The 27,309-nt window shown below is 33.6% G+C and overlaps 1 protein-coding gene across 1 annotated transcript in view; it reads right to left on the reverse strand.

The window, feature by feature from the left end:
* LOC107438365 (uncharacterized) overlaps positions 1-27,309 on the reverse strand; it is a 109,707-nt gene that overhangs the window by 42,308 nt on the left and 40,090 nt on the right. Inside the window, exons 20-29 of the mRNA XM_043044310.2 lie at positions 23,231-23,334; positions 21,975-22,031; positions 18,982-19,117; positions 16,536-16,642; positions 12,702-12,828; positions 10,282-10,388; positions 9,104-9,139; positions 7,493-7,634; positions 6,156-6,262; positions 3,676-3,799 (exon numbers count right to left, since the gene is read on the reverse strand). Coding sequence (XP_042900244.2) covers positions 3,676-3,799; positions 6,156-6,262; positions 7,493-7,634; positions 9,104-9,139; positions 10,282-10,388; positions 12,702-12,828; positions 16,536-16,642; positions 18,982-19,117; positions 21,975-22,031; positions 23,231-23,334 — 1,047 coding nt within the window. The remainder of the gene's footprint in view (positions 1-3,675; positions 3,800-6,155; positions 6,263-7,492; positions 7,635-9,103; positions 9,140-10,281; positions 10,389-12,701; positions 12,829-16,535; positions 16,643-18,981; positions 19,118-21,974; positions 22,032-23,230; positions 23,335-27,309) is intronic.

Consider the following 27,309-nt stretch of genomic DNA (forward strand, 5'->3'; position numbering starts at 1 on the left):
TATTTTGATCAATAAAAAAATATATCACAACTATGATAATATGTATAATTAACTATGTTTTAGTTGAATTTATGAACTGTTACAATTGACCCCGTAAGTGGGGACAATTGTAACAAGTGCACGACTGTCAAAAATTGTTAATAACTAATATAATAACATTTAAAATAAGGTATTTATTTTTTTGTCTAGTAGAGGATAGTCTACTTTACGCGTCAGTCAACTAATACTAATATATTAGATTTTTTTTTGTTAGTTAAAAATAGTTACGTAAAAAATGTTACAATTGACCCCACTCTCCCCTACTGAAAAAATTTTCCGGCAAAATTCTTCAAATTCAGAGAGGGCTGCTTTATCAAATTTTAGGGTAAAGTATTGATAGAAAATTTTCTTTCTTTAAGATAAGTTTTGCAATCCCTACTACGGTATCTTTCGTGAAAATATGTGATCGAAATTTTTAATCTTTTGATATTTTGAAGTGATGAGTTTTGGAAACTTATACCAAAGGACAATTCATTTCTATTCTTTAATTGAAAATTTTGTAAACATAGTCATTAATTTCTTTCATACAATTACAAATTTTATTTCTTTTACAAATGCATACAAATACATACATACAAATTTTATTTCTTTTGCAAAAAAATAAAATTTTTGAAAATTTCGAGTTCAGGAAATGTATTACTGTGAAGCAATATTAGTTAGGTTTACAAAATGAACTGTTGAAAAAGGTAAACAAGATTTTTAATTAAAAAAATTGATCCCTTTTTTGTTTACTCTTTGATCTATTGAAAAATTTAAAAGAAGAGAGATTCACAAAGAGATAAATAATACGAAAAGTTATTAGTATTATTGTAATTATTATTTTAGTTTCATGAAATATTTGACAGTTGATTTTTAATTCATTGTTTTTTCCTTTTCAGTCTAAGAAGACTGTATGTATGAGAGCAGTTGCTGCGTTGATGATTTTCTTGCATTATTATTTATTAACTATATATTATGAGTTGCAATGTGTGCCCCTAAATTTTCTTGAACGAAATAAAACCCTTTTGGCTAATTGATTTTGTCGTTATTAGAAATGCGAGTAATTTTTGCTTTTATTCCCTTTTTAATAGTTTATCAATCTAAAAGAAGGAAATTTCATTACTTTTGCTACATTATTGTCATTAATGCATATTTTTTGGAGACATTTAGGTAAGAATCTGCAAATAAAATTTAAGTGTGGGAGAAACAAAAGCCCAGTCGAATCCGTGATACCCCCACCGTTATTGTTGTATACATTTTATTGAAAGCGAGGGGCGCGATGACAATTACAAACTGGGCCTCGAATACATAAAGGTTGAGAAACGCTAGATTAAATCATTGTTTCAGCAGTGGTAGCTCAGGGGCTAGAGCACTCGCCTCCCAATGAGATGAGCCGGCTTCTAATCCCGGGAATGGCTGGTTGATTCAAATTCCGCAACCAGCTAGCACCAACCACAATACTGACGTAAAATATTCCCAGTGGTAGACGGATCATGGGTTAGAGTCCCCTTGCCGTTAGACTAGCCGTGGGACATTCTCTCCATGTAACGCAAATGCGGATTAGGTCCATTAAAAAGACCACTACGATGGCAAATTTGTCCCAATACTTGATCCAGGAGTTCCCTTGTCTTCTAGATTGGATTCAAAACTACAAGGTTACGGAGTTGAACATTAGTAGTCATAAACTGAAAATTCGGTCTGCTGTTCAACGACGGTTATAAAATAGGAAATTAAGCCATTGCTGACACAACCACTACACTTTCCAATAAGAAAACATGTTTCGTCCATAGGTTCAATTAAAAACTTTACAGCAACAGTGATACAGTGTCGTTGGTATTGGGGTACATTACTTAATGAAGGATATTTATCCTATTGCTAAATTGTGAAGAACGAAGTATATATCACCCAATGTCAATAACTCTGCAGGATTGCATCAATGCAGCTACATCGAATGAAACAAGCTATTTTTAAAATATGGGCAGAACTTGTTTTCAATTGGGATATGCGCCAACTGACAAAGGGTTCTCCCATTTGTGATACGTATCAGAAAGTTGGTGAGTGTGTCTCTCTTACCATGTTTTACCTATATTTCAACAAAGTGTACTTGTAAACAGACTGTCCTTTGAAACGGGATGAATAATTTTAATTTATTTTATAACCCAAAATTGCGTGACGTTGAACACTAAACCCATTTTTGGGCTTCTGTCTAACAATGTTCAATTCTGTTGCCATATAATTTTGAATCAAACCCTGAAGAAAATTGGAACTTTTAGTTCAAGTATTGGAAAACTTGAAGGGTTAATTGATAAGACTAACCCACATTTGCTTTACATGAGAGGACAAAAGGATTCCAACCCATGATTCAACTGCCACTGAGGATATTTTACGTCAGCACTGTAATTGGTGTGTTCAAAAAATTATGAGAAAGGACTGAAATTTCAATAATTTTTAATGAAATTTGTTTATAAATTTTTGTAATTTTTTTTACATTAATTAAAGCACATATGAAGACTTGTGTAATATATTTGCCCAGTTCTTTCCCTTCTCAAAATAACTATCTAAACACACAAACGCATAAAATTCTATATAACATTTATAGTATCATTAAAAATATTAAATGTCGAATTTTCCTCTTTCTATGTGACAGTTATAAAATTTTGACTATCTCTCTCTCTCTCTCTCTCTCTCTCTCTCTATATATATATATATATAAATTTATNTCTTTATAATTAAAGTTCCACTTTGAAATGGCTATAAAAATATAACTACCCGACCAAATGTCATCAAACTTGGTAAATGTCTATAAGAGGTCATGGGATTTTAGTTCCCGCAAAAAAAAAAATCGTTCAAAAATTCACCTCCAGCGGAGAATGGCGCTGTATGCAATAGTGTTAAACAAATGTGAAATATGCAAATTTGTTTTACACGTCATGTGACTTTGCAGTTATAAAAGTGAGGCGCCTTGTCTGAGCTGTCAGTGTTCTGAGTCGACAATGTCTGTTACAATGCAAGACCGTGCTTTACTCGTGAAATGTTACTATGAATGCGACAGCAATGAACGGAGGGCTTTACAAAAGTTCCGTACTGTAAGAGGAAAACGCCGAGGTCCAATGACACAGCAATGTTTACGGAAAATGATGGCAAAATTTCAAGCCACAGGTTTGTTATCTGTTGCACCTGTTATTTCGTTTAACCTTATCCTAACCGTTAACCATTCACCGCTGGTGGTGAATTTTTGAACTTTTTTCTTTTTTTTTTGCGGGAACTAAAATCACATAACCTCTTATAGACATTTACCAAGTTTGATGACATTTGGTTGGTTAGTTTTATTTTTATATCCATTTCAAAGTGGAACTTTAATTATAAAGACTCTATATATATACACACAAGCTTTTCTAACGGTATACAATTTCATAATAGAGTGTTTAATAGCAATTTACATGCATAGGTAATTCATTTTATTCATTCATTTATCTTGATATGTTCAAAAGCATTTCTACTCTGTGAATCAAAAATGATCATATATCTCAAAAATAATTTCTATAATATTTTGAAACTTGAAAAATTTAGGTAGTATACTGTCAACTCTTTATTCTTTACCCCGAACAAATCCAGAATTATCACAGAGTAATCTTTACTAATTTGCTAATATCTTACCTGGAGTTAAGCGAGATATCATTGTAAGGAAATCCTCTTTGAAAAACTGATAAAACGATTGCATCACAACAACTCAGAGCTTCACTAATGATGCTGTGACAATTTTCTGTAAACTTCTGATATCCTGAAAGAAAATTACAACTTTTACTGCATTATACTATTTTTTTATTATCAAAATTAGATCCAAAAGGCAATTTAATTTTATTACATTAAATATTATAGTCAAACGAAGGTATTCAACGATATATTGCACGAAATTTTCCTGCTCTTCAAAACGAAATTATAAACTATAAATAACTTTTAGTCATACTTAAAAGTATTTGACAATATATTGCATTTCATGCTCTTCAAAACGAAATTATAAACTATAAATGTCTTATAGCCATGATTAAAGATATTTAACGATATATTGCACGAACCTTTCGTGTTACTCAGAGCAAAATTATAAACTATAAATAACTTTTTGTGATACTTTTATTTGTTTCACTCCTGCATAATTAGAAGACTAAAAGTCAGGTTCACAAATAAAGTTAGTTGTTACTGCTAATCACATTCACAACAGAAACAGAGTAGATTTAGAAACCAAAAATTAAAGCAAATGTTTTTGGGATCCAAAAAGTTTAAATAAAGGGAGGATCATGCATTAGTTAAGACATCGTAAGACAAAACCTCAAAAACGAAACATTTTTTGACCAAATGAAACTTTCAAGAAGAAATTGAAGACAATTTTCAATATAAATTCAATGATTTAAAGAATTTTCAATGCATAATATCAAATTTCTGAGAATCTTTTACAATAAAGAAATTAAGGAAAATGTGCGCATCTATAACTAAAAAAAAAAATAATAAATACATTCACTTAATTTTTGCTTCCATTATTAATACCAATAATAGAAGAGTACGAATTTTCCAAAACTGATTGATTCTCACATCAATTCAGATAAGACATATTAGCTTAATTCAGACATATTAAGACTAATAGTTTCTCTTCTTAAAATGTTGATAACTAATACCGCTCATTAGATCTCTAAAATGAGACTAAAAACGATAATCATCGTAGTCTATAAGGAGACTTTCCTATATAAAATTAAATAATGGGCCCTCAAAAGTTTTAAATTGGTAAAATGACTTCAATCTCATTCCTATGAAGGACAAAATTAGAAATTCGCTATAAAAAATTATAATAAAAAAATCACGGTTTGAAGTGCGTTGTTGCATGTCCACATCCAACTTCATGTTCAATTTTGTAACCGCGATGTGTTGCATTGTATCTCAGAACAAACTTCTTACATTTGCAGAATTAGTCATTGTTTCATTACTAGTTATAAGATTTAGTCTTTTTTGAAAATGCCTATTCGATGTGTCAGAAAGATGTTTACGAGGGATAAGTCACCGAAAACTAGATAAGTCACCGAAAGATTGATAAGTCACCGTAAAATTGATAAGTCACCGAAAGATTGATAAGTCACCGAAAGATTGATTAGTCACTGAAAGATTGATTAGTCACTGAAAGATGGGCAAGTCACTGAGAGATGGACAAGTCACTGAAAGATGGGCAAGTCACTGAAAGATGGACAAGTCACTGAGAGATGGACAAGTCACTGAAAGATGGACAAGTCACTGAAAGATGGACAAGTCACTGAAAGACGGATAAGTCACTGAAAGATGGATAAGTAGGAAAATGGATTATGGTTGGACAAGTCACAAAAAAATGATGAATAAGTCACAATAAGTTACAAAAAAAAACGGATGGGTAAAGGGCAAAAGATGGATAAATTAAAAAATTATTTCGATTTTAAATAAATATTATTCAATTTTTGTTTGGTGATTATTTTTGAGAGAAAATCTTCTAAATAATAAGCATGAGTGTTTAAATTTACAATTTTAGATAAAAATAAAACGGAAAGTCTTATTTTCGGATATTTTAATTGTTCTAAGGGCATCCGGTAAGAATATTATATATCCTAGGGAGATTTAAAAAATGGCGAAAAAAGCGATTTTTATTTAGAATTTCGAAGCTTAGATAAGAGCAAAACTATTAAAAGCAATAAAATAATTTTAACAGAAAATTGAAGAATTTAACTACTTAAATATTTTGTAGTTATTTTTTCTTAGTACAACAGAAGGATAAATTTTTAAACTTTTAGAATTTCTTGCTCTTTGTAATATATATTTGTATTGTATTTCTTCACATTTCAAACTATAAGATCTTATTAAGATTATCTGTTCAAAAAGTTACTTGAAAAAATTTCTTACTTTTCTTATAAATTTTCACAGTAATTAAAACTGCAACCTAAGAAGATAAATCCAGTTACATTTTTACATTTATGCTTTATCTAAAAGCATAAGCACATAAAAAAAATTTTGAAACGGTTCAAATTGTACCAGATGTGCCAAAATAGTTTGATTTTCGAAGAATATTTTAATTTACATTCGATTTATACAAATAATACTAAAACAAAAGATAAAATATACCCTACCTACAGCTGGTATAGATACAGCCTGATTCATTATAGATGAAGCAAATAGTGCAGTGTCCGGAGAACATTTTTGAGCAGCAAGTCTATAGCAGAAGTAATTGCAACGTCTGGAAAACAAAAAAGGTTTAATAATGCAGCTTATACATAAGATGTTCTTGACTTTCAAATGGAATTCTGTGAACATTTTAGCTGATACAGCTATGAAACTAAGACCTACTTTCATGATTGGTTGCTTTAAGGGTACTTTTGAACGAGTTACTAAATCAGACTGTTTCAAAAGAATATACTTCAGAAAATAATTTTACATGCCATCGCACTGTTTTAGAATAACTATACTAGCTGAATAAAAACCACCTTTTAACTACATGCTTCATCTTGTGAGGAAGAATAAGTTTAATGTGGATTTGCTTATAGTAAGAATCTTTACTGTAATAACTATAACTAACTACGTTTTGTACAAATCGCGAAATTAAAAGCTAAAAACGAAAACAGGGAAACCACTTTCAAATATGTTCCTGATAATAATGGATTAGCTATAACTACTGTATAGTAGTTTAATAGATAATGCATTAACTTTCTACCAATATAATATCACATATTCACCTACATTATATGTTGGCCTCTATTACTATAAAGCGTGGCATAATAATACATGCTACGATTAACATGCAATTACATCTGAGGAACTCTGATAGAACATAATGAGAAAGCTTTTCCTGATTCTCCTAATAAGACTCGAATCCCATTGAATCCTTTCCAGTTGTTGTTGTTGCTAACGTATGCCTGTTTAGGCAGAGGGGTGCGATTGTTCCTGTTTTCCAGTTGCGCCATCTATGGCCAAGAATTCGACTTCTGTCACACACATTCATTGCACCCGTTTATAGAGTGGATTCATTCATACATCCATTCATTCATTCATTCATTCATACACAGATCGTAATTTTGACCTGAATCAGAGAACGATCGATCTCCAATCCAGTACCCCCAGAGGTATTGATTTGTTATAGGAACATTGAGGACTTTGCGACTCCACAGATTTAACGTGAATCAGTCACCATTTACTACACGGGGAATCTTCGGCCGGCGGGGTTCGAACCCGCAAACTCTCGGACATGGGCCCAACGTCCTACCGACCAGGCTACCCCGGCGATTCGTTTCCAGTAACCTTGCACTATGACTTGATTTCCTGTTTTTTCTTGGATTTGATATCATGTAGAAATTTAAAATCAAAGACTTCGTTAAAATAATTTATGGTTACTATAATAAATTTCTTAACAGAAAAACTGTTCGATATTAATTCTTTAAAAAAAATAATTCTAACATTAAAAAATATTTACTTGAGGTTTGGACCATCTATTAAAGGCCATGGTTCTGAGTTAAGTAAAGTGTAGACAGCTCCTTTCATGGCAGGACAGCAAATTTCAAGAATTGGTTCCATAACTTCGAAACATTTGTTAATGTTTCTCAAATCACGAACAGCTTCAAAATAATCATTAAAGTCCAAAATTTTAGAAAGAAGCTTACTATTTTATTTTTTATTAAAATCATGAAAATGTAATTTTCATTGCCTCTCCAGCTATTGAGTTTTTGAACACTCATGAAATAAATAACCGACATTAGTTACTCTGGAATTAAGATAGTATAAAATAACAATTGCACGTAATCAAATTCAAATTTCAAAATACTTTTTTTCATAACTACTCTTAATATTATTTTACTATTACTTGCAAACAATGATCAATGATTAATAATGTATATACAGGGTTATTCATAATTCCCGCAGATCAACGAAGTCAAGCATCACTGGCTGCGGTCAGTGTGCGGGTGGGTGACCACTTGGATCAGTTTGCGTAGGGACCGAGGGTGTGCGGTAATAGTCCTCGTTAAACTGTTCTAACGTAAAGTGCTCGACTTTGTGTGCAGGTCGTCGGGCTACCAATGCAGGGGTGCCATCCCCTCTGCAGAGGATCAAAATTGTGATGGCATGTCTTCGGATCATCCTCAGGGATGCTTCCCAGACGGTCGCCAATAGCCCATTGTGCGGCTCTAGTGCGACGTAAATGAACTACAGCAACTACAACAATCATAATTCCCTCCCGGCAGGAACTGGATTATAGCATTGATATATGCCGTGTGACCAAGGGTTCACACATAGAACACCTGTAATGCATGTAAGTAAAACTTAAATAGTTACGGAATAATTTCGTATGTTTCTTTTTTTCATATTCGTCTTCTTTTTTTTACTATAACGCTTCGAAACCCCGGAGGGAATTATGAATAACCCTGTATTATTTCAAGCATGTGAACTGTTATAAGAATGAAAGCGTAAGCGTACATGTTTACAAATTTCTGAATGACAATTGTTTTCTTTCGTGGACAACATAACGCTAAAACAAACTAAGCTTAAGTTGGAAAGAATTTAAAGGTTAAACCAAATAGTTCATATCAACAGACTATGTGTTTATATCCTGTTTTAATTATACTTATGCTGGTTCAATAACAATAATTTTATTCATCATTATTGTTATTCATTAAGAAAAGCGTAGAAGAAAGCGTTGATGATAATTTTGAAAGACATGTCATTGAAAGAATGCATAGGAGATGTGTCCTCATGCATGATATTTTTTAAAAGCATAATTGTTGTTTTACTGAAAGTTTTTCTATTGCTTGTCGTTTATTTCAATTTTAAAAAATTTATTTCAATAACGTATTACTGACTAAAAACTTTAATTTTTTTTAAAACGAAATTGATTTTTAAAGTTTTAATAATTATTTTGAATAATTGGTTGAATTAGTTTGAATTTTACTGTAGAATACAATTAAAAAATGGGATAGAAAACAACTGAAACTTCTCTAAACTTAAAATATTAAATCTCCCCTGAAGAAACGCATCTGCAGAATTGAATGACTAGGAGTCATAGATAGTAAATAGCAAAAAAAAAGCTTACGTGCAACATTTGTTCCTTGGTCATAATTGTTAACATCTGGAAAAATAACAACAGTAAGGTTAAATTGAATTTATCAATTTCAAAGTGATTAAAACGTATCATTTTTCATTAATTCATACAATATATTACATAATTATAGAATATTTATTATATCAGCTAATATATTAGTGTATTAAAATAATTCGACCAAATTATTATACGTACTGTAGTTTTTTAATAATTACACGTTTTGCAGGAGTTTATAGGCAATGCTTTTATATTTAAACATACGTGTAACGGGTTCTTATTCAAGAGACTTTTTATGTACGTACTTCCCATTTGTATTTATTTTTAGCGTATTGCGTTACAATGTTAAAAAATTAATACACGAACGTAAACAAGTACAAACCGGTTTCTGTCGTGTAAAAACAATAAAGCTGTATAATATTACATTATAATTAAGATTTTACAAAGAATCCTTAGTGCGTCTAATAATTTGTCTCGGGACTGTATATACATAGTTAAAAGTGATACCTAAATAGTAAGGCACTTAAACTGTCGCTTTTTTTTTTAATTTTCCTTGGCGAAAGACCTTCGAAAAATCTTAATCAAATTCCAACAGCTGAACTTTTTCTATATTTTATTTATTTTTTAGGATTTCCGGCAAAATTAAATTCCTAGCTCACTTTAGCATCCAAATAAGAGTCTCGGTGCTGCCATCTAGTGTGGCAGAAACTAGACGTCCAAATTAACATGACCAACGGTATCTCACCCATTGCGGTGGTCCTGAAAGAATGGATACCACTTCTGGAGAACGCACTAGGTCTGATCATGTGTGCGCACTTGTGCAGCTCATTGGAAAAAATAAAAAGAAATTTATTTTTTAGGAGGACGTAGAAAAAACATTAAGGCCATTTAATTAAAAAAATATATATATAAAATCTTACGAAAGTAACACACAAAATCCTATCACAAAAGAGAGAATCGTTTACTAATTGCCTATATAATTCATATATAAAAAAGAGATCATTAGTACGAAATAACACGATCTATATTCATAAAAAAGAATCAAACATTATATGCTAACGACACAATCTGTAAATAATAATTAGATAAATTTAATTATACATTGAAATCATTTTTTAATCTTTTTTAATCTTTTTTATTCTTTTTTTTGTGAAATTCAAGGAGATACTCACCTTTTTGGAGGTAGTCAATTGTATATTTAAATAGCTTTTGGATCATGTTAATATCTTGCTTATCACAGTGACTGATTTTTTGCATGACACAAAGAATGTCGCAATGTCTATAAAAAATAATAAATAAAGAATTAAAAGAGAAAATAGTAAGTGAAACAGAATGAAAATACAGGGTGCTTATAAAGTCCCGAACCCATTTTGATGTTTAATAACTCATAAAATAATAAAGATAGATTAAAATTAATAACATAAATGGTTAGATAGACTCAAAAAGTTTCATGATCCTTGTCAATGAACTTCCACGTGTGCCCCCTTCGTCGCACGGAGAATATCAAGTCGATAGTCAATTTCACGCCAGGTAGCGGCAAGCATGTCGGCATCCACAGAGGCTATTGTGGTTGTAATTCTGGCTTTTAGGTCATCAATGTTCGACACGATCCTCCTGTGAACATTGCCCCTTATAAATCCCCAAGGAAAAAAGTCCAGCGACATTATATCAGGTGATCTGGGTGGCCAAGGAATTGAACCTCCTCGCCCAATCCATCTTCCTGGAAAATGGTCATTCAAAGAACTACGAACGATGATACCCCAATGAGATGTTGTACCATCTTGTTTCAAAAAGACATGTGGCTGAAGCTCTTCTAGTTGTGGAAATACGAAGTTTTCCAACATGTCTAAGTATACGACTAATGAGACCGTCTTTTCTGTAAAAAGGAAAGCTACCAGGTGTGAAATTGACTATCGACTTGATATTCTCCGTGCGACGAAGGGGGCACACGTGGAAGTTCATTGAGAAGGGTCATGAAATTTTTTGAGTCTATCTAACCATTTATGTTATTAATTTTAATCTATCTTTATTATTTTATGAGTTATTAAGCATCAAAATGAGTCCGGGACTTTATAAACACCCTGTATAATGCAAAAATTTTAAAACCTGAACTATTTATATTTTCATAACCTAGAAATATTAATAGCCGAACCCGGACCGACGGAATAGAACAACCACCTGCCGAAGAATCCCTGTGTATTAAATGGTGACTGGTGCACGTCAAATCTGTTGGGGTCATAAAGTTCTCCTAATTCCCATAACAAATCAATGTCTCTGGGAATACTGAATTGGATATTGATCGTTCTCTGGTTCCGGTCAAACTTCCGATGGATGAATGGAGTATGATTGGGTCCTCCCTGTAAAACGGGCTGTCACTAAAGTCATAATCTTGGCCATAAATGACGCCACTAAAATAACAAGAAAAGCATCTGATGCTGGATTTCAAGCAGACTGTTTGGCACTGGCAAGTGAACTAAGTAGAGCCGTGGTGGCTCAGAGGATGGAACATTCGCCTTCCAATAAGGTGAACCCGGTTCTAATCCAAAAGATGGCTGGTCTATATGAATTCCACACCCGACTCGCACCGACCACCGTGCTGATGTAAAAATATCCTCAGTGGGAGACGGATCATGGGTTAGAGTTCCCTTGCAGTCAGGCTAACAGTGGGAGGTTTTGTGGTTTTCCTCTTCGTGCAACGCAAATGCGGGTTAGTTCCATCCCAATATTTGATCCTGGAGCTTCCTTTTCTTTTGGATTGGGCTCAAAATTACAAGACTGCGGAGTTGAACATTAGTAGTCGCAAACCCAAAATTGGGTCAGGTTGTTCAGCGACGGTTATGAAAATGGCATCAGTAACAACAAAGTAACAACTTAATCTACACATGTTCTTAACAATCACCAGTGCATCTTTGCTTCTCTATTATAATAATATAATCGATAAAAACATTAGAAGATAATTTGTGAAAAATATTGTTTGTTTTAAAAAATAATATAGTTAAATGTTGATTGAATATTGTTTGATTATGTTGATTAAATATCGTTTGACTATATTATATTAAATAGTTTCAAAGGAGGAATAGAATTATTTATGACATTAAAATGCTATTTGTCATTACAAGAGAATGCTTAATACCTAATCTTAATTTGACCTAACTCATTATAAGTACAAAGCATTTTACTTTATCATAAGAAAATATTTCAAACATACATTAACGCTTAACATTAAAATATTAATGAAGTTAAATTCCTATTATAACTAATCTCATTCAATTATGTTGCCAAGGCAACTGGAATACTCTTCTTAATATCGAAATTTAATATATATTGTAACGTACATGATAAATATTAATCTTAATAGCTCCCTCTGCCTCACTAGAGTTGAGATGTCTCAACAGATTAAATTTAGATAATGAACAAGCCTGTACACAGATAGTTACAATCAAGTCCAGTCTATCAATCAGAACTAAGGAAATTAAACTCTTCAACCAAAATTACCAAATATTCATAGATTTAAGTTAAATATTGTTATAGCAAACTAATAAACTTTATTTATGGAACAAAATCAATATAGTTCTGAAAACATGTACTTTACCCGAGTTCTGTTTCATTCCATGGGAAATAATGCCCTCTATGTATTGATATAATTGCTTCAGTGGCGCTCGGGCAACAAATCATCAATTCACTTGCAACTCTTTGAAAACAATCTTCAATAGCTGCATCTAAGAATTGTATCAAAATTATAATCAAAGTACCAAATTCACAAATATCAGTACAATGCATTATACTAGCATATTTGATACATATTAAATTTGCATCAATGCTGAACAATTTGGTACTTTGGGATTATCCCGTGGACCATTTTGCGTACTTTGGGATTATCCCCTGGACCATTTTCGTATTTTGGGATTATCCCGTAGTCCATTTTAGTACTTTGGGATTATCCCGTTCACCATTTTCGAATATGGGATTAGTCCACCATTTTGCATCAAAATTAAAATCAAAGTACCAAATACACAAATATAAGTACAATGAATTATATTAGCATATTTGATGCCTATTGAAGCTGCATCAATGCTGAACTATTTAGTACTTTAGGATCATCTCGTCGACCACTTTTGTTCTCTGGTATTATCCAGTCGACCATTTTCGTACTTTGGCATTATCCCGGGGACCATTTTCGCACTTTGGGTCTATCCAGTCTAACATTTTTGTACTTCGGGATTATCCCGTTCACCATTTTCGTATTTTGGGATTATCCCGTAGTCCATTTTAGTACTTTGGGATTATCCCGTTCACCGTTTTCGTATATGGGATTAGTCCACCATTTTGCATCAAAATTAAAATCAAAGTACCAAATACAAAAATATAAGTACAATGGATTATATTAGCATATTTGATGCCTATTAAAGCTGCATCAATGCTGAACTATTTAGTACTTTAGGATCATCTCGTCGACCACTTTTGTACTCTGGTATTATCCAGTCGACCATTTTCGTATTTTGGGATTATCCCGTGGACCATTTTAGTACTTTGGGATTATCCCGTTCACCATTTTCGTATATGGGATTAGTCCACCATTTTGCATCAAAATTAAAATCAAAGTACCAAATACACAAATATAAGTACAATGGATTATATTAGCATATTTGATGCCTATTAAAGCTGCATCGATGCTGAACTATTTAGTACTTTAGGATCATCTCGTCGACCATTTTTGTACTCTGGTAGTATCCAGTCGACAATCTTTGTACTTAAGGATTATCCCGTGAACCATTTTCGTACTCTAGGATTATTCCGTGGACCATTATCGTACTTTGGGATTATTCCGTGAACCATTTTCGTATTTTGGGATTATCCCGTGGACCATTTTCGTACTTTGAGATTATCCCGTAGATCATTTTAGTACTTTGGGATTATCCCGTGGATCATTTTCGCCATATAAATAGTGTATATATGCATCATAAATAAATTATTCTTGTTTCGGCTGCTTTATACCAAGAAGTGAAAAAAAAATATCCTTGGTGTAGGAAACACCTAGATCCAAAAGTTGTGTATGGTATTTAGCTACACCGCTTTAGTCTAAAGTAATTTGGAGCAGAGAAACATGAAAATATTTTACAGAGTACATATGAGGATCAGTAAAGTTATCACCAATTAGCCAAATGGATACTGTTTTGGGTTTGATGGCGTGCGCACCTTATTTGGACGTCATCACACTTTTCAATTGTGTTCAAGAGTAGTAGCTAACAGCGCGCATGCGTCGTCATTGCATGCGGTTGCTATGGCGACAGCTGCTGCTTGATAATTTTTTTAGAATTCTTTTCTTTTTCTTTTCACCAGCAGACATTTTTAGTGTATTTACACAATAATAATTTAAAGTATTGTTATATTCTTTTTATTATTAACTTATAATTACTGTCTTGACGGTGATTTTAATACAAATATGAATACTGACGAAGGAAAAGTACTTTGTGACTTCTTGAAATACGATTGAATTGAACATCAATTGAAACAGTTTTTGCAATCCATGATATGAAATGTTGTGGCATTTATCGGAGTCAATCCAGAAGAGAAAAAAAGCATTTGACCAACGAGTAACCAGTAATAGTAATAAAATTAATACAATTTTTTTTAATTAATTTTCTGTTCGCATAATTTTGCTCACTTAATTGAACAAAACTGAGAAATATATTCTCGCCAGAACTTTTTTTATGATAAAATATAAAGATAGAACTATTAATTTAGGATGATATACAATATATTTTACAGTTAGTTAACTAAATAAAGATACACAGCAGAGAAAGAAAAATATATGGAGTAGAACTAGAACTAAGCTTAAGAAACCGAAACAGAGAAAAATCAAATATTGAAAAACTACTTAATACATTTAAAGATATTAAAGGTTCAAATATAATTATACTTATTTCCTAACGAAAGACATACTTACATATTTTAACCGCAAACTTTTGTTTCATTAGATATTGTATAGCGGCGTGGAAGAAAGCAAAGTAACACTAACTCTTGTCTGATGTAAACAAACTGCTGACGATATCTAAAGTGCTCCAGCGTTGTTGATTTAGAAAGCGAAAATGACTCATTTATTACGTGAATGATCACGAGTTTGGTAGACACTATAGGTGTTTAGATTTAACTACAGACTTTAAATTATGCATGAAAGCTTTATTTGACATCAACATGAAATAAAGTGTTCTTTGGCGCAAATTTTTAGATTGTTCAACATTAAATTTAAAGAGTTTTTACACCACAGTTTTAACAGTGTGAAGATAACAATAGTTAGAGGATTTTCTACCTGAAAAAGAAATGGAAAAATCCAATTTAATTGAGAGTAATCGTGGAATTGAAGGGCTTCTAAAGCCTTGTTTGCACTGTCTAAGTTCTTAAATCCGAGAAATTGGATGATTCGCCGATACTATCCAAGTTCTTGAAAGTCACTGATTGGTCAGATGGAAAACCTGCGCGTGCGCATTGTTTATATTCAACATTATAAAATCATACTTACATGAATTTAAAATTACTAAATAAATTCAAATAAAAGCAATAACACAAACAGTTTAATTTATTTGGATTAAAATATATGAAAACGGACAACGAAATGAAATAATCTGATGTCTGCTTATTGACGTCATAAGACTTAAGAGGCTGATTGGTTAAAGGAGTAAAAACTTAGATGGAAAGTAGAACATGCTCTACTATCATCCAAGGACTTGGACTAAGGACATGGATGATCGCTTACACAATCCAAGCTCAAAGCAAAACAAGTTTCCATCAATTTCAATCAATCTCCGTCCAAGAACTTGGATCGTATAACCAGGCCTTAATTTTTCGTTTAATGTTTTGTAATCTCACAACTAGGAAGTCTCCATAACAAGAAAGGTCTTCTAATGACAATGACTAAGAATATTTTCTCCGTATAACTGAAAGAACTTAATAGAACCGTCGTTGAACAGCAGACCCAATTTTATGGGTTTACGACTACTAAAGTTCACCTCCGTATCCTTGTAATTTTGAACCCAGTCCAGAAGACAAGGGAACTCCTGGATCGAGTATTGGGAGAAATTTTCCTTCGTGGAGGACTTTTTGATGGAGCTAACTCGCATTTGAGCGACATGGAGAGGAAGACAAAGAGAACCTCCTATAGTTAGCCTGACGGCAAGGAGACTCTAGCCCATGATCAGTCTACCACTGAGGATATTTCACTTCAGCTCTGTGGTCGGTGCAAGCCGGAAGAGGAATTCGTATCGACTGGGATTCGAACCCGGTTTGCCGCATTGGAAGGCGCACGCTCTATCCTCTGAGTCATCGTGACTCTAATTGAACTGTTGAGAATATGTATTGTAATGTTCACCTGAATTATTTTTAATGTAGGTAACATGTTTTAACAAGATTTTTGTACGTGTTTACTTACATACATCCTTGCAGTAGAATATATGTATCATTAAACCCAGAGTCAAATCTCCACCTTCTGGGTAACAATCTTCCACAGCGTTTTTAAGGCAGTCGAACGGGCAAACACTGAAAATTAAACACTACTTATTAAAAAGTATTAAACATGATATACTAACTATTTATAGAAACAATTTAAGTTTTCACACAACTGTTTGATAAAGGGATTTATACTTAACTTTAAATTCACCATTCATGGATTTTTGTTTTAAGTGAGAAAATTTATAATTTCGTCTAGTCCAGATTTGAAATGTGAAGCGTCGCTGGATATTTTATCACTTTTTTCTGAAGTCGATCAATGAGATTTGTATTGTAACTCGAGGTCTTAACTTAGTTGACATTTGGAATTTTGATTAATTGTCGTACAGGCTTTATATTTTACAGACTAGATCTTTGTTTGATATTTTTAGTTTTATTCTCAAAATCAGTGAAAAATAACCCTAAAACTTGATGTTCTTGTACATAAAAAAAGCAGAACCAAAACAAATACTGATAAACACACCATGTTTAAAATTATAATTATTATATGTAGATTAGTTAAAAGGACTAATATTGTAAGAAATCACTGAAAGTTTGCTTGTTTTTAAAAATGTAAAAAGCTTTATACCTCGCAAATCATAATTTTTCTACTATTATAAATAAAAATTAATAAATAATGTCTAAAAACTCATTTTACTGGGAATTATTTTTGTATAATTGAACATCATTGTGAAAGAAAAATTTTCAATTTATTTGTTTAAAAACTTTTTGAGATATTGCGAAACACGCAAAACATGAAATTAGCATTAAGGAGTAAGGAATTTTAACTGCTCTACGGCCTAGAATATTGGGACCATATTTACCTGTTGGGACTATCCCTGATTGAGGGTTATGAATCGTAATTTCTCCAAAAAGGCATGTTTATACAAAAAAAAAAGTAAGTTTTTGTACATGGTTTCGTAATTTAAAACATCCTTTACATTAGAATACTTAAAGTAAAACCATAAAACAATTAAGAATTAGTCTTAAGACGTGAAAATCCGATCGTTAGATAAAAAGTTATTCAGGGTGTTCAATCTTTTAGAACACGTTTAGAATCTAACTAAAAAGTCTTTTACAATTAGTGAATGGGAATTGAATAATTACGCTACATTATTCCCTCTCTAGAATTTCATCTTTAATATAATTTGATGAATAGAAATCGCTAGATGATTCATTTCTGTTTTAGAGAGGAAGGGAAAGTAGTATTTAGGTCACCGGGCTTTGAGCGCTAGTCGTGAGATGTGTATTAAGTTCACGGTTGTGGGTCTGGTCACTCCTGTGTTGCAGTTAGCCGCCGAGTTTGCTCAGGCTCCCGTTGTGTGTATTCAAGACTGAGTCGCAACAGCGTGAAGACAATATCGCAGCCACAAATAGCAAGCCAACTGTTCACTGTGTTCCATTCATCAATCTAGACCAGGGGTTTCCAACTTACAAGCAATTAAGAACACCAGTCAAATGGCGGGCCGCAAATTTATCAAAATTTCATATAGGACTCTTATGTTTGTAGGAACATGAAATATTACTGTCAGATTTTTATCAAGTTGTACAAAACAAAAGTATTGAATTACAAATTAAAATCAAAAATAGATTTTTAAGCAACACGCGCAATTATTTTTGTATTTGAAAAAATATTTCTTGGATGCAAAACCTGAGAAGTAAATATTTTATCGTCGTTGGTACGTTAAATTTCACAGAAACGAAGAAATTAGGTTTTTTTAACAAAAGAAAAGTATTTTAAACCCATATAGATTATTTATGAAAATTGTCCGCAAAAAATGACAACTAATATATTTCAGTTCGTGGACCAAAAAAAAAAGGCTTCGAGTGCCGGGTGCGGCCAGCCACTTGGTAACCACTGATCTAGACCTGTTCAAATCGAGGTTAGACGTTTTCAGATCTCGTCCTTAAGTCACCAGTATGCTACCAAAGTCAGCCTTCATCTATCAAAAGGTACCCCAAAACAGAATCTAGTTGGAACGTTGAAAACAGTGTTTATCTCGTTGCGCTGCCGAGACGCAGTAATATCCGATTCTCGGTAATGATATCATAAAGAATATGTAACCTTTATTAGGATTAATACGCGTTTGATATAGTAGTAAACGGAAATTGAATAATTGTAATGGTAGTTGCAGTCAACTTTAATATAAATATCGTTTGTCGAGAACAGCGCTGCGTATCGGTAAACTTTCGAACTATTCTTCTTTATTTCTCAAAATTAGTTCTCTAAATGGTATGTGTATTGCATAGCCATCAGAAATATCAGATTATTTTTACTGCTATTGTTATTTACAGCCTGTTGAAAGTTTGAGTTTCATTACATACACTACAATAAGTTATTATTCTTAGACTGTAATATAAGTTAATATTCTTGTATTGGAATATCTTACATTTCGCACGAGTTTTTTTCATTCCACACATCATCGTTCAGCGTAGCATGCAGATCATCCAACATGACTGGGCAACATTGTGCAAGTTTATTCTTCATCATGCGAACACATAGGCCAATAGTTTGCTTCACTTGATCTAATTAAATAATTACGTGTTGAAATACAAGTCCCTGGCCAAATTATTAGACGCACTATAAGATTCTATCTAAAATCTCAATTGTAAGGTGATACTATACAATTTTATTGTTTTTAAGCGGCTGAAACCGGTTTGCACTTGTATAAGTTCGTGTATCAATTGGTTAACACTACAATGCAATGCGTTAAAAATAGATACAAATAGGAAGTATATAAAAAATCTTCTGAATAAAAACCCTTTACATGTATGTTTATAAATAAAAGTATTGCATGTAAACTTGTATAAAACAAGTAATTATTGAAAAGTTTCATTGTCTCTAATAATTTGATTTAATTATTATAATATACTAGTATAATACCTGATATAATAAATATTCTATATTTATATAATATATCGTCTAATTTATCCAATCGTTGAATTTACATTATATTTCGTCTAATTTAACCAATAGATTAACATTAATAGACACGAAAGTAAACAAGTACAAACCGGTTTCAGTCGAGTGAAAACAATAAAATTGTATAGTATCACCTGATAATTATGATTTTATATAGAATCTTATAGTGCCTCTAATAATTTGCCCAAGGAATCTATATTACTAAAAATTGCTTTTTGGAAACAGCATAATTCGGAAAAAAATATTCCAAACTTTTTTTAAATAACTTTTTTCAAATTTTAACTTAATTATTAGCGTATATGAGAAAAACGTTTTAAAATTTTAAGTCAAAACTCAAATGAAAATTAAAGAAACAGTTGGTTTTTGCAGTTGCTCATTATGGTAAATCCTCAAAACTAACATTTCAATTTCTGGAGGATATTGATGGGTGGCAGGGCTTACTAAAACAATTATTGTACAGAAATGCATGAGCGGAAGTGACGTGNCGATCTCCGAGGTCTGTGGACACAGTGACGTCATGAGGAGGGAAATCGTAGCTTCAGCTCTAAGAGCGGAGTGAACTAGCCCTTCTATTCTCTTTAGCCCTGATCCCTCAGCAGTCATTGCATGCTTGGCGATCTCTGTGGCGTAATTGGCTGACAATATTGGTGATAGTTGAGGGTAATAAAACAATGTGCCAGTGATCTAATGCATCAGCAAAAAAGGAATTACGCTTAAGATTGCGACCAAAATGGGTTATTTTATAAACAGCAAAAAGGCAGACATGTATCTAATCGACGATGTTGCTAATGGTAAATCCGGATTGTATCATGAACGTTTTTTAAGTAGGCGCATGCCTAACATCAAAATGTTTGAGCGATAGCATTGGAAACTTTTCAAAAAGGGTTCATTTATCACTAGTACTGATTTAAGATGTCGATAATAGTAGCATGTCGTCTACATGTCGGCCAGTCACCCACTTGGAGAGTTTTACATGAAGAACGCTTACACTCATTCCATATACAGAGAATCGCAACTTTGTAGACGTTTGATTACCCTCTGCGCATGACTTTCTGCCAATGGTCCTTGCAGTAGAGGGCGTTTCAGTTCCCATTTCATGTGAAACTCACAGATGAGGCGACCTTTACATACGAGCGCGTTTTCTATGTTCATAATTCACATGAGTGGGCAACATGAAACATGCATCCCAGCAACAATTTTCTGCGAATGTTTTGGCAGATATTATGAATGATTACCTAATTGGACCATATCTCCTACCAAACAGACTCAACTTCCACTGTTACCGAATTTTCTAGAAGTGTTTTTAACAGAGTTGTTGCAAGAAGTTCGAATTGGCCTTCGTTATCAAATGTAGTTTCAGCATGATGGCGTGCCTACCAATTTCAATACGGAAGTTCGCAATTACGAGATTACTACTTTTGGTGTGCACTAGATAGGGTGCGCTATGCCAGTTTGATGGCCACCCCGATCACCAGATTTATCGAGTCCCAATTTTTTCCTATGGGGATATTTTAAAGTCCTCCTTTACGAGACTCCAGTTGAAGATTTCGTTGAAGAACTCTTCGTTGGACTTTCATTTACAACTGCACCCCCGCTTGAAACATCCGTCGTTTTCGAATCTCCTACGACGATCCAGGCTTGCATTACTATAAATGGCAGCTATTTTTGAGCATTTTTTCTAAACAGTGCTCTGGAACCACGATGACTCAGGAGATTGAGCGCTCACCTTCCGATCAGGTGAACCGGGTTCGAATCCCAACAGTGGTTGGTCGATACGAATTCCGCATCCTGCTTGCACCGACCACAGTGATGACGTGAAATATCCTCAGCGATCAAGGGGAGTCATACCCATGATCCGTCTGCCACTGAGGATATTTACGTCAGCACTGTGGTTGGTACGAGCCGGGTGCGGAATTCGAATCAATCAGCTATCTCCGGGATCGAACCCAAGTCACCTCATTAGAAGACAAGCGCTCTTTATCCCTGAGCCACCACGGCTAAGAAAAGGGACAATATGATTAATATTGCGTTCCGGCTGTCTTTACTTCCAAGACCATTTGGGACCCAAGAACAATCTGAAGCTGTGTGAACTTCACACCACCCCTTAACAAGGAAGACTCGGGTCTTCAAACTCCACGGCACAGGAAGTAGAGTAAGACATATTTTTAATTTAGGGAATTTATACTTATCTGATCATCACGGGACCAATAATCCAGGGAAACTTCATCAGTGTTTTCCCGTTTACCAGTTATTTCAAACTAAGTTTAAAACGACGTTTGATTTCTTTAACTTCGAGTTCTTAAAACCGTTTGAGTTTTACCAAATACAGTAGATTCCGGCTCTTGGGCCATTAAACTGAACAGCCAATCACATTTAATGCATCAATAAGCAGGTTTCTTACAGAGGCAATTGACAAGAACTTTTTCAAAACAAAAACTATTTTATGTTCTATACACTTACCTGGCAAATTGAAAGGTGGAAATGGAGAAATGTGGACTAAACTATCAAAGCTCTCATCTATAGGAAAACATTTCACGTTAATTTATTTTAGAATGAATTGTTTTAAGTTAAATTTATTAAAAGAAAAAATATTAAGTTAAGAAATAAAAATAAGAGTGAAAAGTAAATTTTTTAATGAGTTATTGAGTAGTTTTGTGTTATAGGGTTTAGATTTCAAAGTTTAGATTTCAGAATTTGGAAAACCTAAAAAAAAACTAGTTTCTTTTTTTTGTCACTTGCTTTTCTAACTTTACTGTAACTTCTCCATCATTCTGTAACCAATTTTATTTTATATCATTATTATCATATTCACTAATCTTTTAATTAGTCTAATTAATATTTTTTTAACCAGGGTTGGCTACAAATTTAAGATTTAAGATAAATTATCGTAAGATATCAAATAAAAATTATAATTATTTCTTCAAATTTAAAGTTTTCAAAATAATCTAAATTTTTTTTGTATACTTCATTAGTTACACTTATAAATATCTAACAGACAGCAGTGTACTTTATTGATATTTTCTCGAGAAAAAAAATAAAATAAAAATTCACCAAATCTTGAATGCCAGGAAAATGACATATTAAATTAGAAATTTAAAAAACAGTCATTTTAAGTTAATAGTAAGTAACTCAACTTAAGCCTTTGTTTTAAATGAACCATAAATTGCTTAAATTAATTCTTTTTATTCGGTGTAGAAAGAATCAAAATTTTTTTTGTTGCTGATATGTACAGAATAAAATTGTGTATAATAATCAATCATCAAATAAATAAATAACTTTGATTACAGCCAACCATATTACAATCATACATAAACTTGGTATTAGGTTAATATTTGTTTTTCCTCCTTACAGTATTAGCAGTTAAAAAAAAAATTGGTAACACTTCAATGTCCTGGAATTCATAAGTCAGGAAAATGACAGCCAGGATAATGACAAATTTGCCATTTTATAACACATAACTTCACTTTAATTTAATATTTTGAACTAAGACGTTTACATTCTGCAGAAAACAATAGGATTTCTTAAAATAACTCAGATAAATCTATGTAGTTCATGTTATTAATGATTTCAAGAAGCCAGGAAAATGACAACACAAAAACNAAATTGTGTACTACAATTTTTAATGTATGTGTATTTCATATACAAACTACTTATTATTTACTGGCATAAGTACACTAATATTTTTTCTTAAATAGTTGTGAATCATAAATACTTACAATTCGCCCCATAATCGTATATAATAGCATCCATCAACTCCAGCATTACCTGTGAGTTCTGACACAAGAACGCAAATGGTTCGTAACAGAGTTTCGAACACCACCTAAAGATATTAATTGTTTTAATTAAACGTCAAGCGTGTATATCTTGATCATTGAACTGTAAAACCTGTGATGAGACATCTCTTTCAATTTCGAGTTGAAAAATACGAAGGATTGTCTTATGGAACATTTTATCTCACGTTGACTCTTAACTAAACGTTTATTTACACTTTAAAGAGAGTTGTAAAATCGTTAACAAAGCTCCACGTATTCAGTTTCCGGATTAAAACTCGTGTGATGAAAATAAGCTGAACCTCAATGATAAAACAAAACAGTTTATTTTAAAATCTTAAAGAAACAAAGTATGAATTTTAGTCATAGTTATTCGAAACATCCTTAGATTACATTACAAACATAGAAATTATTTAACAGAACCCATTTTTCAAAAAGCAAACTAACTCACATCGAAAATCAACAAATTGCTCGAGCAAGAGCCCCAACACGCACGCCCAAACAGTATACGTAATAGTTTACGCAGTTAAAGAAAAGAACAACTTATTTCTTCTTAACGAAAACAGGGTTTTATCTTATATATTGGTCCCGCAGTGAACTGATCGTTAAGACACGGCTCCCATCAGATCACCGAAGTCAAGCATCACGGGCTGCGGTCTGTGTGCGGGTGGGTGACCACTTGGATTAGTCTGCGTAGGGACCGAGGGTGTGCGGTATTGGTCCTCGTTAAACTGAACTACCGTAAAGTGCTCGACTTCGCGTGCAGGTCGTCGGGCTACCGAAGCAGGGGTGCCATCTCCTCTGCAGAGGATCAAAATTGTGATGGTATGTCTTCGGATCATCCTCAGGGATGTTTCCCAGACCATCGCCAATAGCCCATTGTGCAGCTCTAGTGTGACGTAAATAAAATACCTACCTATCTTATAAATTGTAACATCTACTTGCGGCTGAACTAATCGTGGCCGTTGAAGCACAATAACTTCAAAATTTGAACGATAACTTAAAATTTAATATATAAATATAAATTTAAAAGAATAAAGCTAATTTTTAATAATAAAACACGTTATATATAACCTGTAGTATTAGAAAAATCACCATTAAAAATCTTTAGTTCATACATGATTCATTTTATGAGAATCACAATTTTGCAAAATTATAGAAATAAATATTTCAAACATTATACAAGGAATTGCATTCAACAGAAAATTAAGAGAAAAAGCTATATTTAAGATTAATTATCTATTGGTAATAAGTCCCGCAGTGAACTGATCGTAAAGACACGGTTCCAGGACGAACATCGAAGTCAAGCATCACTGGCTGTGGTCAGTAAGCGGTTGGGTAACGACTTTAATCAGTCTGCGTAGTGACCTATAGTGCGCGGTATCGTTCATCGTTAAACTGCTGTGCCTTAAAGCGCTCGACATCGCGCACAGGTCGTCGGGCTACTAAATCAGGGGAGACATCCCCCCTGCAGAGGATCAAAATTGCGATGGCATGTCTTTGGATCATCCTCAGGTATGTTTCCCAGACCGTCGCCAACAGCCGATGGTGCAGTTCTAGTCCAACGTAAATAAAGTACCTGCGTGCCTATTGGTAATAAGCTCAATATAACTGTCGATCATTTGATTATTTCCTCCGCAGTTTTTAGAGATACATCTCGTATGTTATCGCTACCAGAAAAAATCTCTAGTACTCTTCCTAAACTCCTTTTTAATGGAAGAAAACAGCCAGAATTAATAATCACTTGATTACTCACCTTGATCATTACTTTCGCCTACCTTAATATTGTGTCTGTTGGAATACCGTCCCGTAGTGGACTGATCGTTAAGACACGGTTCCCAGCAGATCACCGAAGTCAAGCATCACTGGCTACGGTCAGTGTGCGGGTGGGTGACCACTTGGATCAGTCTGTGTAGGGACCGGCGGTGTGCGGTATTGGTCCTCGTTAAACTGTGCTACCGTAAAGTGCTCGACTTTGCGCGCAGGTCGTTGGGCTACCGAAGAGGGGTGCCATCCCCTCCGCAGAGGATCAAAGTTGTGGTGGCATGTCTTCTTATCATCCTCCGGGATGTTTCCCAGACCATCGCCAATAGCCCATTGTGCAGCTCTAGTGCAACGTAAATGAACTACAACAGCAACATGTCTAAAAATTCGCGCTGGACGAGCTCTTTGCGTAAGCTTATAGCTCTGTATTTTCATTAACGAGGTTATTTTAAGTTTGAGACTATTCAATGGCACCATCTAGGACCCAGAGGACCTTGGATGCGTCTAGGACCATCTAGGACCTTGCATGCGTCACAGACCGTTTTACTGAGAGGTATCATTCATGCACATTCCATCCATTCATCCATTCGCTGATCATAATTCTGACCTGCACCTGAGAATGATCAATATCCCACCCAGTGCCTACAGAGTTATTAATTTGTTCTGGGAAAATGGAAGACTTAGTTACTCCAACAGATTTAGCGTGCAAAAATCGGGTCTCCGGTCCGCGGAATTTGAACTAACGACCTTTTGGTCACTAGTCCAGCACCCTACCAACCAGGCTATCCCATTCCCCACTTCTGACGACTTTGAAGTCGAGATAGATGCTCGTATTTTCACCGAATTCGGAAACTTTGAGTCAGCTTTTGCTTTATCATCTGCTATTATACCTTTTGTTACTCTAGCTAATTAAATATAGTTTAAATTTAAAAACTGCTGTTCTCCCATCGAAATGTCTCATAAAGGACAAACTATAAGAAACATCATAAACAATGGTGCAAAATATCATCGAATTTATGAAATATTTATTGTTAAAAAATGCACATAAAGTTTGCGAATGCCAAACGATCGCCAAATAGCAACATTGTTCAGGGTTGCTCACAACCTTCTCCCAAAAATAGCGAAATAGTGTAGTTCGTTCACCAGAAGTTGAGACTTGGCTCCACCTCCTGGGACGCAGAGTTCATTTCAGCGCGGGAGTTAGAAGAGAAACATCTCCGTTGTTGAAATTGAGACAACCCTTAATTTGCGCCAAACACAAAAAGTGAATTATTTTTCAGTCATTACTTTGCTTTATCATCTGCTATTATACCTTTTGTTACACTAGCTAATTAAATATAGTTTAAATTTAAAAACTGTTGTTCTCCCAGCTAAATGGCTCATAAAGGACAAACTATTCACTCAAAAGAAAGAAATATCATAAGAAATGGTGCAAAATATAATCAAATTTATGAAATATTTATTGTTAAAAAAATGCACATAAAGTTTGCGAAATAAATATTTTTGCCCAACGATCGCCAAATAGCAACATTGTTCAAGTTTGCTCACAACCTTCTCCCAAAAATAGCGAAATAGTATCGTCGCATGCCACGTGATGAAGGTGGAGCCAAGTGTCGTCGTATGCCACGTGATGAAGGCGGAGCCAAGTGTCGTCGCATGCCACGTGATGAAGGCGGAGCCAAGTGCCAACTCCTGTTGAACGAGCTATATATCTCTTCGTAAAAAAGTATTGTATGTCCTATTATACGGCGTAGATGATATTTCGCGGATTTAACAACCGCCTCCCATACACCTCCCATGTGAGGTGCTGAAAGTGGATCATAATTCAACCTGATATTTTTTATCAGTTAGATGATGAAACACTTTATCTTGATCAGCTATGGACACATCAAGTTTTGGTCTTTTGGTAATATTTTATATGCACCAAGGAAGTTTGCCCCAAACTTAAAGACAACATTGCCAACGTTTGACAATGAAATGCTTTAAAACAGCAATGAATGCTTCTGATGTCATGTCACCAGCTAATTCCAAATGAATTACTCTTGTTACAAAGCATACAAAAGGTGCAATGTAAGTGTAAAGTGCTATACCAAAAAAAGCTTAATCATTTAGGGTTCCACGGCAGTAAAAAAATTGGGAGCCTCAGCCTTAAACATTGATCCTTTATCTGTTTCAGCTTCGGAAGTTGTAGAGAGGAATCATCTACCATACTTCATGTTTTGCAGACTTAATTTTCCGGAACTAAAAAAATTCAATGAAAT

The sequence above is a fragment of the Parasteatoda tepidariorum genome, chromosome 9 (genome assembly GCF_043381705.1).
Source record: "Parasteatoda tepidariorum isolate YZ-2023 chromosome 9, CAS_Ptep_4.0, whole genome shotgun sequence".
Classification (NCBI taxonomy): Eukaryota; Metazoa; Arthropoda; class Arachnida; order Araneae; family Theridiidae; genus Parasteatoda; species Parasteatoda tepidariorum.